Source organism: Baudoinia panamericana (genome assembly GCF_000338955.1).
Source record: "Baudoinia panamericana UAMH 10762 unplaced genomic scaffold BAUCOscaffold_5, whole genome shotgun sequence".
Classification (NCBI taxonomy): Eukaryota; Fungi; Ascomycota; class Dothideomycetes; order Mycosphaerellales; family Teratosphaeriaceae; genus Baudoinia; species Baudoinia panamericana.
Window position 1 is genome coordinate 1252553 of NW_006911261.1, and position 12349 is coordinate 1264901.

Genomic DNA, 12349 nt, shown 5'->3' on the forward strand with positions numbered 1-12349 from the left:
ATCAGATACATATCCGCATGTGTCTACGTCGGCCACGCCATGGTTTGAACCTCGTAACACCCCTCGCCGCGTTTTGCCGTCACAGAGCAAGCTTCACATCAGTTCGAACCTTTATGGTGACGTCCTTCAGCCGTTACAGAAAGCGTACAATGGCCTTTGCACCCACTCTTGAGGTCAGTAGGTTATAGGGGTGAGATGCGCGCACTCATTGTCGCATGGGCAGCGTCTTGTCCTCGACAGCCTTCCCTACTTGCGCCGCAATGTCTTCCGCGTTGTCCTGCTCATCAACACTCATTCCTCTCTGCAGTACCGAAGGCTCCTTTACCGGGCTTCCAGATTGACCCTGGCTTTGGGTAGGATGCAATGTGGGTCCATTGTTGGCTGAAGCACCCGAATTGGAGTTCTGCGATTGCTGAGAGGCGAGGTGTGGGATGGTTTCTGGTCTGTACACATACACACCATGTCAGTACGCTATGTGGGGTTGTACAGAACGAGAAGGGAGGCCTACGAAGGATGCTCGCGACCCAAACCACCCACCAGACCAGCATCGGCCTTGCCGGCTTTGCTCATGGCATAGTCGCCGCTGTCAAAGTACTTCCGCTCTTTGAGCTTGTTCTGCAACAGGTCCTTCTTATTAGGAAGCTTGCCGTACAAGCGGAAGAGCTTGGCTTCTTCATCGCTGAGTTTCTGCGCAAAGCGGGTTAGTTCATTAAGGGACGGACAATGGCCGTAGCGCTGACGTACGCTTATGTCGACCTTGTTCTTCTGATGCGGGTTCAACGCCATCTTGCCGTTACGTTGTTTGCTTCGCGAGGTGAGGTCAGGTACGGATCGTGGCTGTTGCCGGCCAGTCTGGCCTGCCGTGGCAGCGAAGCTAGCAATCGAGTCTGACACAGCACCTCGTTCTCTGTGCGCCCCGAATGTCGCCGGTGATCTTGAAGTGTTCTTTGAGAGGCTCCCGATGATTGACCTTGCTTATCTTCTCGCGTACGATGCAATTGCTGCTACTCGTTGTCGTGGCCCAATGTTCAATGTGCAGGGTCGCGTGGGTGGAACAGGCAAGATTGTACGGAGTATCAAGCTCGAGGAGGCGGTTGATCGCGTGTTGTACAGAAGCCAAATGGTCAATGCGGAGAGCTCGTGACTGTGACGATCAGGAGTGAATAAGGTAGTGAAGCAACATTATTCGCCTGCATTGCGGGACCAGGAAGCTGCAGTTCGAACAAGGTTGTCTCGGGCTTCGGCCCGTGTCGTGCCTTCCACATTGTCTGCCGGCACTGGTTGGGTTCGTCTCGACGTTGCACACGGCGTAGATGTCCACATCAATGACGGACGTAGCTATGGTCAAGCTTTTTTTTACCATTGGACAATGGCAATGCTCGTTAACAACACAAGCTCGGCCATTGATCATTGCTTCTTCACTGTAGATCTGAAGCAATGGCTCGTCGATCAACCCCGCAGTCTCACCACTGGCGCGAAACCTAGCTCAGTGGAGGCTAAAAGTTTTGGCGCATAGGGCTGGATAGTAAAGTAATGGCACCATGGCTACTAAACCTCCGACAAAGCATCACACCTTCATAATCGAGCACCTGGACCCCGAGCTCGAAGCATGGCAGGCGCTGGAGTACAAATGCATTTACCGAGAATGCCACGCCACCAACTGCAAGTTTATCTTATCTGGCCTCGCTGATGCCGACGCCGTCCGGCAGCACCTTGACTTACCGTCAGAATCTTTGCAACAACAGAGTGTAGAGAGCATCTACGCCACGAGTGAAGCTCGAGCGAAGGTCTGTCTGCTCGACCCAAAGGCGGAGAAAGACATCAGTCCCGAGGATGGTGACCTTTTCGACGCTTTTCTGTTCGGTGGCATTCTTGGCGATGATCCACCCAGAGGTACAGCGATTCTCGTAGTGACTGTGAGCATATTTGAGTAGCCAGTAACAGTATGAAGATCGCACCAGCGAGCTCCGAAGCAAAGGCTTTCCAGGCCGTCGGTTAGGGCCCGAACAGATGACTACGGATACCGCTGCGAGAGTCACGAGGATTGTTGTGCAAGAACGGAGTAAGCGTACAAATTTCTCTGACACGGTCAACCGATGCTGATCGCGATCCCAGAGCGGTTGGAGGAGATTTCATTCATCGATCGACCCGACATCGAACTGCCTGCCGCCACCAACGCTGATGGAAGCAAAGTGCCGAGTGAGAGCGTGAGCATGCCCTTCAAGTACGTCAAGGGTGCAGATGGGAAGCCGATCATGCCCGAGGTGAGTGTTCTTTCTTAACAGTGGAACGGGAGTTACTGCCGCTAACTGACTGGCTCAGGGGATGCTGCAATTGCTTGTAGACGACATGGATAAGGGCATTGAAGACTTGCTGTGAGCGTAGTCTTATTTGCGAGCTGCACTCGGGCGGGAACAGAAAGCTTGCTTTGGGGCCTCTAACGTTCACATCACAGTGCGCTTCAAGGAGTGTTTTAGAGGAGAATAACTGCTAGGACGAGTCTTCCTTACACAGCTGTATAAGCTTCGAGGGACGGATGATAGCCCCTTCGAGATGGCTTGTCAGAGGCGTCTTTTTTGACGAAGTTAAGGCCAACTGTCGTGCAGTAGTAAGTACTTTGAGTTGTACCGGACGCTTTGAACCATGATATTGGAGCAGACGAGATTATATTGCGAGCTAGACAGTGGGAACGCTGGACGGTCACTCTGCGGGCCCGTGAAACACCGTATGCTGCATTATCTACTTTGGAGCACCCGAGCAAGCAATTGCTTGGTTGCGTTGACCAGGCTTGTTAAGGCCGTGCTTGGAATGAGCAGGCAGTACGACAGGGTAGTCGACTCGTAGTTGTCCGGTTGGTTAGAGATCTGAGCCTCGGCGACGAAAGCCATGGCTGTTGCATGATACTGCAAGAGAGCTTGTGCAATATGTGGAGCTCGGGATGCTACGACGAACTAATGCCGAGCCGCAGTTATTGATGGCGTAGCGTTGAGATGGTGTTGCTGGCTTCGTCCGAAACAACGGGTACAACCATGTGGGTCCCCGCCAACCCAGCTCCGGCGCCTTAGCTAAAAGCCAAAGAAGGGCGGGGATCTGCCCTCTTATCGCTGCACGCTCAGCCTAGCGAGGACTATCCACAACAACCATGGAGCAGATGCGATCAGTTATACAGACCGCTCGAAGTACGAAACGGCGAAGATGGACGAGCAAGTGGAGAGGCTCGTGAACAAGTTATGGACCAAATTTCAAGAAACCCCAAAGAGCAAGCGGGTCATGGTAGCAATCAGTGGCATACCTGGGTCAGGTAAGAGAAGCAGCAAAGTCCACGTCGGGTGCACATATGCTGACCATGGGTATAGGCAAGACGACCCTTGCAGCGACAGTGGCCCAAAGGCTCAATGAGCGTTGGCACAAAGAGCAGCCTGCGTTGCAGTCACAGCTTTCCATTGCTACGTTTCTACCCATGGACGGCTACCATCTCACCCGCGCGCAGCTGTCAGCGATGCCCGACCCGACGACAGCGCATGCACGACGGGGAGCGGCATACACATTCGACGCCCCGGCATTCTTGGAGCTCGTCAAGAAGCTCCGTCAGCCAATCTGCGCAGAGACACGGACGATCTACGCACCCAGCTTCGACCATGCAGTCAAGGATCCAGTTGCGGACGATATTCCCATTGCTTCCACAGCGCGAATCTTGATCCTTGAGGGAAACTACCTTTCATTAGGCACAGGTGCGCCAGAGTGGAGAGAAGCTGCAGAGTTGATGGACGAGCTGTGGTTTGTTGACGTTGACATGGACATCGCTCGGCAGAGGTTGGTGAAGCGGCACGTCGCCAGCGGGATTGCGGCAAATGAGGAAGAAGCGGGTAGGAGAGCAGACGAGAACGACTTGCTGAACGGTAAGGAGATCATTGATGGGAAGGTGGAAGTGCATGAGATGGTGGCCAGTCGAGAGGACGAGAGCTGGAAGCCCGAGAAGCAAGGCGTCGCTCGTGAATCAGATGCATAGGGTTCATGTGTGCCGGGCGCTTAATGCTTGCGCCTGCGGAACAGAGCCTGGTCGTTGGCCATGCTGGAAGGCGTACCATTGTCGTCAACGTTCCAATCGAAAGACCATCCAATCGGGCATTGATGAGAGAACACAGAGTAGTCAGGTGTTCATACTTTAGACTTCGGGAGCTACGTGCCGCTGCTTCTGGACCGCGAGGGGGTGGTACAATACCGTAGACGTCGAGACATTCCGCAACAGCGCTCGAAGTCGTGCTGTGAGTGGATGTATGGCGGGCACCTCGTTAGGTAGATTGCGCACTATGCGTATCGACACGTCTCCGGGAATCGGCGAAGATGGTCGCTCGAACCCGAAATGTGGCTTCAAGTTTTGTCTCGTGACAAGAAAGTGGCTTTAAGTGGCCCAAGCTCCCCAAATGACGCCAGCGTACGTCAGAAGCGTGGCTTCCTTGCGCTTCAAAGCCAACCATCCTTTCTGTTTCTCTCTGGAGTAAACAGTTACCAAAACCAACACCTAACAACTCCAACACATCAAACTCTCCACCACAACAACCACAACACATTATCAGAATGGTAAGCATGAATATACATAGCCACAGTCCATGACTGCCACATTTCGGACATCACCTGACCTCTGCTCCCCTTGATAGGCCACCCTCCACTACCTTCCCCCGGTCAAGCCGTCCGCCGTCGCCCTCGGCACCGTCTTCAACCACGTCGCCTCCCTCGCCATCCTCGGCCCGGTCTTCGGTGAGACTTACCGCCAGGCTCAGTCCGCCAACACCAAGGAGGAGTTCTTCAAGTCCAAGGAGGCCGCTTCCGCAGCCGCCGCTTGGGGTACCTCGCTCGTCGGTTCCAGCATCCAGTCCTATGGCGTCGGTGCGCTGCTCAATGCAACCGGCACGATGAGCTACAAGGGCGCTGCCTACATGGGTGGTTTGATCTTCCTTGCCAGCTCCGCTCCTTCCGTAAGTACCCGTGCCCCCCAACTCTACCTCGGCAATATTGCGGCGGTATCCTAACTTCAGATATAGTTCATCGCCCAGATCTTCACCGAGAAGCGCCCACTTGACACCGTCGCCGTCGGCGCGCTCGCACGTGTCTTCGAGACTGTCGGCCTGTCCATGTTCCTTACATGGTGGGGCACCCGTGTGAACGCGCTCAACGTCGTTTAAGTCTGTGCTTGGGGCAGTCGATGATGGCAGCAGCGACAGTTGCGACGCAAAGAAGTCGAACTGCGAAGCCAGTAGGAAAGTGAGTACTGAACGCGGCTCTTTGCAGTCTGCCTAGCTACGGGATGGACTTGCGGCACAGCGGGACGCGAACGGAGTTGTTGTAGTGTATCGATAGTCCAATTGCAGCATATCCACAGAAGGTCAACGTAGTCTTTCAGATCCGAGTGAATTGAGTTCCGCGGCGTGATAAATGAGTATCTACTTCTGGTAAAACACGACACGGTTCCCGCTCCCCGTGCAATCCAGAGTCTGCAATTGAACCTGTAGCCATGGCGGAGACAGCAGACGGGCTCCTCAGTATCGAGATAGATGCCGACAACTACGCAGAAACAGCTGCGGGCGATGTACAAAGCGTGCCTCGGACATACCAAAGCGAGGCGGACTTTCAGGCCCAGAAAGCCAGCTATCATGCAAAGGTCGATCACGGCAACAACTACCAGAAGCTGATTCTTGCCGTGCCCACTCTGGCAGCTTCTAGCATGACCAATGGAGATGGCGTTGGTCACGATACTGCTCAGCGCACAAGACTGAGCAAGAAGGATCTCCAGTTGCTAGGCTACGCAGTAGGCGAGATGTACTATGATCGGGAGTACACCGGCGTGCTTGAGCTTTGCACGCGTGTGAAGCAACGATGTGAGATCGATACGAAGACGGCAGAGAGTGTGGCAAGGTGGATTTCGAGGTGCGAGGACAGACTAGCTCGCACGGCATGATGAGAGGAGCATCTAAGCACAGGGGAAAGGCGAACAGGGGCGAGTCTGACGGCTCAACCAGAGCCTCGAGGATTTATGGCCCTATCTGCGAACTTCCAACGGCTGAATGCACTGCTGAAAGTCACCGACTCGATCTCTCCTCTGCGTGTGAACCCTGCAACACTGCCAAGGGCTCCAAGACCGTCGCCTTCTCCGCCAAGCTCTACTACGGGAACCATGCTCACCCGTCCATGAGCACACATAAACGGGAATGCACAAGCGCTCAGGTCCGCAAGAAGCGCCTCGCATCGGGGCACGGGAAGCACATCATTGAACATAATTGCTGACCGGCACGCTCGCGAGTTCAGCATGTCAATCATACCTTTGGGGCAGGAGCCGATGCGTTGTAGCCAAGTGTGAGGGTCCTTCTTGTGGCGGTCAGGCCCGTCTCCTGTGAGCAGAGATGCAGTCCTGCGCGGTCGGGCGGAGGACTGTGCTAAGTGCCACACTTCCGACCGAAGCAGCTCTATCAGCAGGTTTGGGAAGAGCGTACAACGCTCGGAGATGCCCGGTGGCAAGGCTCGAACACTGAGCCTATGCTCGGGGGCCGACTCCCTGACCTGGGAAGCGGTAGCAGTCCGAGTGTAGGCAGAGAGATCGTACAGTATGCCCCATGCCGCAAAGTGCTGAGCATATTTGGTGAACAGCTCAGCCTCCCTTTCCGACAGCTGGAAGTGCTGCGGTTTATCGAGCAGCACACTCAAAACGCCTGCGCGGCAGCCCAAGCTAGTGGTGCAGCCAGCAGCGGGAGTACTCGGGTCGATTGGCGTGCAGAGTTCTTTCAGCAAGCCTTCAAGCATGACTCGTTCGGAAGCCGCGTGTTGGTCGACCAGTATGACCGTCTGCCGGTCCCCACCGCTCTCTGTAGCGGGCATGCAACAGAGTATGAACTTGTCATCAACTTGCCGTATTACGCGAGCTTGCTGTAGCGCAGCTTTCGACAAGTGCTTCGTCCTGCGAGTACCCGCCTCCGAGAAATATTGCGTATGGCATTGATCCACACACCGCTGATTGTTCGCATCAACAGCTTCGGCACCAGGCCCATTGAAGGCTGCTGTTGGAATGGCTTCCTCGTACGGATGGCAGAACACTGGGTTGTCCCAGACCTTTAGAAAGCTTGGTAGCCAGTTTGCCCCAGTTTCAGACGCAGAATCTCCGCCTCGACGAGCGAGGCTGAGTGGCCGACCGGCTCCGGAGAGTGATGTGTCAATGGCCGCTCTATGCCTACTTTGCGGCGTATCGTCGCCATGATCGTTAACAGTCATATCTTCTCCTAGATTGACGCTTACCGGTAGCACAGCCCCCGTGCGTGTATTCACCATGAAATGCTGCTTTGTTACTGGGTCAATCCACTCCACAGATGGATCCGCTGCTTGCTGAACCTCAGCTAGCGACTCGGGCTGAACTTGCAAACGGTTCGCCATTCCAATCTCTTCGCGGCTCGGCACTGCTACAGCACCCTCCGCAGCCAACAAGGTTGCGTCATCAACACTACCGAAGTTGTCGCTTGACAGAATATCGCCGGAAGGGGATGGCTTGAGTTGCTCTAGATCGGCTTCGGGCATGCCTAGACGCTTCCGAACTGGTAGCACGCCCAGCAGCCCAGCTTCCACCACTGGGACGGTGAAGGGGTGCAACTGTAAAGTGGCCGTACTATAACTTGGCAGATCCTTTTGTCGTATTGGTGCAGCAGGCGCCGTGCCAGGCTTCCTTGATTCCCAAAGCCGAGTGTAGAAGGCACGCTCTCCGCTCTTAATGCGACTCAGGCTGTTGAAGTGGTTGCTCGGACCACATGCAAGGACATTGCGTCTGCGCAAAACCAGCTCCTCTAGAGCATTGAGCGTCTTGGGTCTCTTCAAAGAAGTCACGCTGCTGGCAGTGCCAGTACGCTGTAGCACTGGCATTGTCAAGTTCTCCCCAACGATTCGCCTAGTCTCCTTGTAACTGGACGATGGAAGCGCCCGCAGACTTGAAGTCGCAGCAGGCTTGTCTTGGCTTTCATTCTTTCGCTTTCGGGGCTCTGCGGGCTTCAGATTATGCGTGGAGAGCCATTGGTTGACTGTCGCCTCCACTAAAGCAATCATTGACGCCAGCTGGCCGGCAGTCTCTTGCTTTCGAATGCTGTGGGTACGCTCGTTACTTCGCAGCTTGATTTGCAATATGAACATCGGCCAGCGATCAACGCCCTTCTTGGTACGGAGCTGTTTCTGTGTGTAGCCATCGGACTTATAGCGGCGGTCGCGCTTACGCCGTTCCTTTTCTGCCTCATCTGGTTCCTGGTTGTCGTCTAGCGTCCCGAAGCTGCTACTGGCAAACGCTTTATTAACAGCATCGTAGAGCTCATTATGACCACTCTCACTTGAGCAGGGATTGACACCAACGCTGATGAACTGACACTGCTTTGTGGGCACAGGATCTAGGTTGATGACGCCCTTCACAGATACGCCCTCCGCTAACGCTGATATTGCGACCCATTTCCAACGAGTTTCCACCGGCGCCAGACCCGCTTGCAGCAGAATTGGCAGAAGGTCTCGTACGTCAGACTTTGAAGGTCTGCTACTCATCCTGTTCAGACTCCTTTCTGTCAGCGCAGTGGACGCCGCAGGATGACTGCCAGCCAGCGTCACGGTTCTGGACGCATGCTGAGAGTCTTGTATCTTGACCCAACAAGGTCGTGACAATGCTAGCAGCAAAGCGGCCAGTCCTTGTTTCAGGGCATTCCACGCCCGCTCGTCGTCGGCATTATCGGCTGTGGACAAGGCACGCTGTTTCACACGGACAGGCATGTTTCCGAAAAGGTCTCGAACATCAACACGCGTTCCCTGGGATGCAGATACACCATGACTAAGAGGCGCAGGGATCCGGCGACCGACGGTCTTGCCACGATACATAGTTAGCGCCACATGCTCATTGGTTGCCTTGTGCCTTGAGGTGATAGACAACAACGAGAGCGCCGCTAACGAAGCCAGGAAGACACCGTTCGTGCCGTGGAGTTCGTCGTGTACTGGTACGGCACACTTAAAAGTATGGTACATCTTCCCAAGCGCGCCATCCTCGCCGAATTCGACTGGTGGAATGCCGACTCCATTATCTTCGACTGTGCAATCACCGCGGTGGAAATCGACACTGATTTCGACCTTGCTAGCTCGTGCATCCAGACTGTTCTCCAGAAGGCCGAAAATTACGTCCTGTAGGTTAGTGAGGTGCTTCGAAGAGTGCACTTGGGCGATTGCATCTCGCGTCAATGGCAGTATGCGAGACATAGTAAGGGCAGTGGAGATGGTCGAAGATAAGCCTTAAGCTTGTGTGCTATTGTCGAAGGCGCTCAAGGCGGCATCCACGTCCTATTGTGGCAATATCCCGGGCTCTGCATGACTCTCGCAGAGGTCTGTCCGTTCCGAAACTCCTCTGACGGTCTAAGGGCTCGCCATTCTTCAGGACGCAGCCACTGTCATCACTCCAGGCGCTGTTGTTGTGAATACGCCATGCGCCTACGCTGGTGGTTTCTCGTTATTAAGATCATATACGGAGGGCTAGAAGCAACAGATGCAGCATGGCTTTATCCGCACGGAACCGCCCTGCCGAAGCCGAGCGGCAGTTCGACGGCCCGAGCGCCGCTGGACGCCAAGGGTAAGCCGAGGCCCCCTTCGACCATGCACAGAAGTTTGGCTGTCAACAACACCGTCAGACAACGCATCATTCGTTCGCGCTTTTCGGGCTGGGAGCACTTACTACTGATGCGAGCGGCTTGCTCCCGAACCGCAACAGCATAAGTTCCCTTCTTACAAGCACGACAGCCTTTTATCGCTAGCTGAAGGAGCTCGGTATAACACCCGGGTCTCAAATCGACTAGCATCGAAGGCAACACTTACGCTGCTCGCGATCGCGTAACACGTTAGCTGGGCCAGGACAGCATCACTGCGTCTTCGATCGTCCTGCGCTTTGTCCGAACAGCAAGCATCTGAGCCTGTGTAACGGTCTGACAAACTAGCATGGCATCCACTGAGGTAGCGCTGCGGTCCCAAGGTTCGTGCAATACCTCGCCAAATTGGCCTTAGCAGCATAGACAGCTCTAGTGATGGGTTGTGTGGTCTGATGTATTTTGTTAACGATCACCGTCCAGCTGCCGACCGTCAGCCGAAACGGAAACCGTTCGCAAGCTGGGTAAAGAAGATCGCCAACTTCAAGAGCGGCGACGAACCCGGAACCGCTAAGAAGAAAGGCGCCTCGAAGCACAAAAAGAGTCAGACCCACACCGGCACCTTCAAGAACAACCCCTACCCACAGTCTAGGAATGTCGCACAGCGACCACATTCACCAGTAAGCAGCGTCAACGGTCAACTTTCCTTCTACGCTCCTACTTCGCAGGGTCAAGATGACGACAGAAGCTACAATTCATTACCGCCGAACAGCTCGGATGAGAAAGAGGAGCCGAGCAACGGTAAACGGAGTGCCGCTCCGACTCTAGCTACTAACCCAGACACAGTGCATAGCGATGCGGGTCATAGCAAGGCAGCGACTAGCACAACACGCGGCGGTGCCCTCAGTAGTGTCGACGGTGCTGGTGCTCACAGCAATTTCAGCTCACCGAACCAAAGCGAGCGATCTTTGACAACAACTCTCACTACGATACAATCTCAATCCGCGGGCAACGCCTTGCAGAACAGCGCATCCGGCCACCACTCAACCTACCACCACGGTAGCCTTAACAATCCGAACCCAGTCATGTTCAGTCATCAATATCCGGTATCACCAGCGCCGTCGACGACAATGACTGCTTCGGCGATTCCACGGCACATGTCCGAGGCTATGCCTAACACGTACTCCTCCGCAACAGCCAACAACCTCTGGACCGATGACGCGAGCATTCTTACTCTAGCATCCTCCTCTAAGCGAAGAAGGAGGCGAAGCATGGACACAGATGCGTCCATACGCGCGATCCCGCCCGGGTCAGTCTGGGGTGGTAGTCGCGAGTCCCTGCCCATAAGCGTATTATCAGGCAACATGGAGGGTGCTACGGGAGGTTTCTACTCTTCTGCCCAAAGCCGGCCGTCTATCGGTGGTCTGGCATCTGCGGAGAGGGCGAGCGTGTACAGCACTCAAGGCGTGTCTGCACCCGCTTTGGCCAGCGAGCGGAATAGCTACTATCGCTCTGCAAAAGACCCAGCGGATGCCAAGAGTCTACGCAGCATCACCATGGACGCGCGCTCACAGTACGACGCAAGATCGATCAACGCCGACGCTCGAAGCATGCATGATGCTCGTAGCCAGCTGGGCGACGTCGGCAGTCTTAGGAACTACGAGGGTAGTGTGCGGAGCGGTGCTCTCGGTCATGCTAGGAATGATAGTATCCCTGGCAGTATCGGTAGCCCTTTATCTGGCGCGGGCAGTCGACATCTGGGCACTAGTGGTGCGCTAAGTCGGCGCAGCAGTGAATGGCGAGAAGTGGAAGAGAGGGATGGTGATGAAGAAGAGGAAGATGAGGACGCGGACGGTGAGTCTCACGGACGTGGTAGGGAGCATGCAGCGCGTAGGGATGAGCTGTGAGTTTGATGGTGAGATGGGTCCAGCTTACTGGACTGCCCATCTTAAAGGTACCGAGTCCAATATTGGACTTGTGCGGAACGTGGTTCGGGCATTGACGTCCATCGTGGTTGCTGTCTTGCACTGTCCTAGAGGCGTGGAGTGGACAAACAGAGATACCCACACCCGTTTAGCTTAGGCATTATCGTCTTTGGTGCTGTTACAGCATCGCGAATTTATCCGATTGACAGCGCGTCAACGGCCGTCTACCACTCTCCGCGCCGACTCCGCCTTTTAGTCCAGGCAAGTGGCTTGTGGGACGCAACATTGAGACCTCCGAATGCGGAGGCGAACGTAGATCCTGCAGCGCTACCTACAATAGCTTGACTTAGTTCAAGGAATGCAGTCTTGTGTAAGCAAGAGCATTTCAGAAGCCACGGTTTTTCCATTGGCCGCATTGGAAATCAATAGGACACCGGTCCCGGTCTCATTGTTGCTTGACGCCACTGCTCAAGTTCAACCTTGCTGGATCGCAATCAAGACCTACCTGGACAACCACTGTGAACGATGTAACAGTGTGGCCTCGCCAGGTCGCAGTAGCGCAGGTAGACGCCCAAGCGCTTTCGACGAAGCTCTTATACCTTCCGAGCATAACAGATGATCCGCATCTCCGGCTTCTAACTGCCTTCCTTGCTGGAACTCTCTGCGCGTTGGCATTGACTAACAACGTTCTCAAGGCCAGCTGCATCACTCAGCAGCTGACTCAAGGCAGCTCGCGATCTGCGTCACTGGTGTCTCGAGGCGTGCAGGGCCAAGATGCCAATCAACAGA

At 54.9% G+C, this 12349-nt stretch overlaps 7 protein-coding genes across 7 annotated transcripts; 5 read left to right on the forward strand and 2 right to left on the reverse strand.

Annotated features, from left to right (window-relative positions):
• Nucleotides 1–108: 108 nt before the first annotated feature.
• BAUCODRAFT_454427 (uncharacterized protein) lies at nucleotides 109–955 on the reverse strand. Its single transcript, XM_007677666.1, has 3 exons — nucleotides 745–955; nucleotides 509–687; nucleotides 109–443 (listed from the first exon to the last, which is right to left on the reverse strand). Exons 1-3 carry the CDS (start codon nucleotides 784–786, stop codon nucleotides 206–208), a joined length of 459 nt encoding a protein of 152 aa, XP_007675856.1. The 5' UTR covers nucleotides 787–955; the 3' UTR covers nucleotides 109–205.
• Nucleotides 956–1541: 586 nt separating this feature from the next.
• On the forward strand, nucleotides 1542–2379 carry BAUCODRAFT_23790 (uncharacterized protein; the record flags this gene model as incomplete). The annotated part of the gene is made up of 4 exons (XM_007676951.1): nucleotides 1542–1916; nucleotides 1945–2062; nucleotides 2116–2264; nucleotides 2323–2379. 4 exons carry the CDS (start codon nucleotides 1542–1544, stop codon nucleotides 2377–2379), a joined length of 699 nt encoding a protein of 232 aa, XP_007675141.1.
• Nucleotides 2380–2787: 408 nt separating this feature from the next.
• BAUCODRAFT_454651 (uncharacterized protein) lies at nucleotides 2788–4344 on the forward strand. The gene is made up of 2 exons (XM_007677667.1): nucleotides 2788–3301; nucleotides 3357–4344. The coding sequence occupies exons 1-2, from the start codon at nucleotides 3196–3198 to the stop codon at nucleotides 4007–4009; spliced, it is 759 nt and encodes a 252-aa protein (XP_007675857.1). The 5' UTR covers nucleotides 2788–3195; the 3' UTR covers nucleotides 4010–4344.
• A 182-nt stretch (nucleotides 4345–4526) lies between these two features.
• On the forward strand, nucleotides 4527–5341 carry BAUCODRAFT_33231 (uncharacterized protein). The gene is made up of 3 exons (XM_007677087.1): nucleotides 4527–4581; nucleotides 4659–4976; nucleotides 5043–5341. The coding sequence occupies exons 1-3, from the start codon at nucleotides 4579–4581 to the stop codon at nucleotides 5181–5183; spliced, it is 462 nt and encodes a 153-aa protein (XP_007675277.1). The 5' UTR covers nucleotides 4527–4578; the 3' UTR covers nucleotides 5184–5341.
• Nucleotides 5342–5512: 171 nt separating this feature from the next.
• On the forward strand, nucleotides 5513–5956 carry BAUCODRAFT_147585 (uncharacterized protein; the record flags this gene model as incomplete). Its single annotated transcript, XM_007677668.1, has 1 exon — nucleotides 5513–5956. The coding sequence occupies one exon, from the start codon at nucleotides 5513–5515 to the stop codon at nucleotides 5954–5956; it is 444 nt and encodes a 147-aa protein (XP_007675858.1).
• Nucleotides 5957–6147: 191 nt separating this feature from the next.
• BAUCODRAFT_40759 (uncharacterized protein) lies at nucleotides 6148–9249 on the reverse strand (the record flags this gene model as incomplete). Its single annotated transcript, XM_007677139.1, has 2 exons — nucleotides 6148–7425; nucleotides 7588–9249. Coding segments are annotated over 2 exons (2940 nt in total), but the record flags the coding sequence as incomplete, so codon positions are not given.
• A 462-nt stretch (nucleotides 9250–9711) lies between these two features.
• On the forward strand, nucleotides 9712–11798 carry BAUCODRAFT_33234 (uncharacterized protein). The gene is made up of 2 exons (XM_007677088.1): nucleotides 9712–10021; nucleotides 10119–11798. Exons 1-2 carry the CDS (start codon nucleotides 9988–9990, stop codon nucleotides 11540–11542), a joined length of 1458 nt encoding a protein of 485 aa, XP_007675278.1. The 5' UTR covers nucleotides 9712–9987; the 3' UTR covers nucleotides 11543–11798.
• The last annotated feature ends 551 nt before the right edge of the window (nucleotides 11799–12349 follow it).

What these genes read in the sequence shown, in the direction of transcription:
- BAUCODRAFT_33234 (XM_007677088.1), top strand. Translation starts at nt 9,988, where the DNA reads ATGGCATCCACTGAGGTAGCGCTGCGGTCCCAAG. An exon ending in GGTAGCGCTGCGGTCCCAAG is followed by an intron (nt 10,022 to 10,118) that starts GTTCGTGCAATA and finishes ATCACCGTCCAG; the next exon opens with CTGCCGACCGTCAGCCGAAA.
- BAUCODRAFT_33231 (XM_007677087.1), top strand. An exon ending in TTGCCAGCTCCGCTCCTTCC is followed by an intron (nt 4,977 to 5,042) that starts GTAAGTACCCGT and finishes CTTCAGATATAG; the next exon opens with TTCATCGCCCAGATCTTCAC.
- BAUCODRAFT_454427 (XM_007677666.1), bottom strand. Translation starts at nt 786, where the DNA reads ATGGCGTTGAACCCGCATCAGAAGAACAAGGTCGACATAAGC. An exon ending in AGAACAAGGTCGACATAAGC is followed by an intron (nt 688 to 744) that starts GTACGTCAGCGC and finishes CGCTTTGCGCAG; the next exon opens with AAACTCAGCGATGAAGAAGC. An exon ending in TTGGGTCGCGAGCATCCTTC is followed by an intron (nt 444 to 508) that starts GTAGGCCTCCCT and finishes GTATGTGTACAG; the next exon opens with ACCAGAAACCATCCCACACC.
- BAUCODRAFT_454651 (XM_007677667.1), top strand. Translation starts at nt 3,196, where the DNA reads ATGGACGAGCAAGTGGAGAGGCTCGTGAACAAGTTATGGACCAAATTT. An exon ending in CAGTGGCATACCTGGGTCAG is followed by an intron (nt 3,302 to 3,356) that starts GTAAGAGAAGCA and finishes CCATGGGTATAG; the next exon opens with GCAAGACGACCCTTGCAGCG.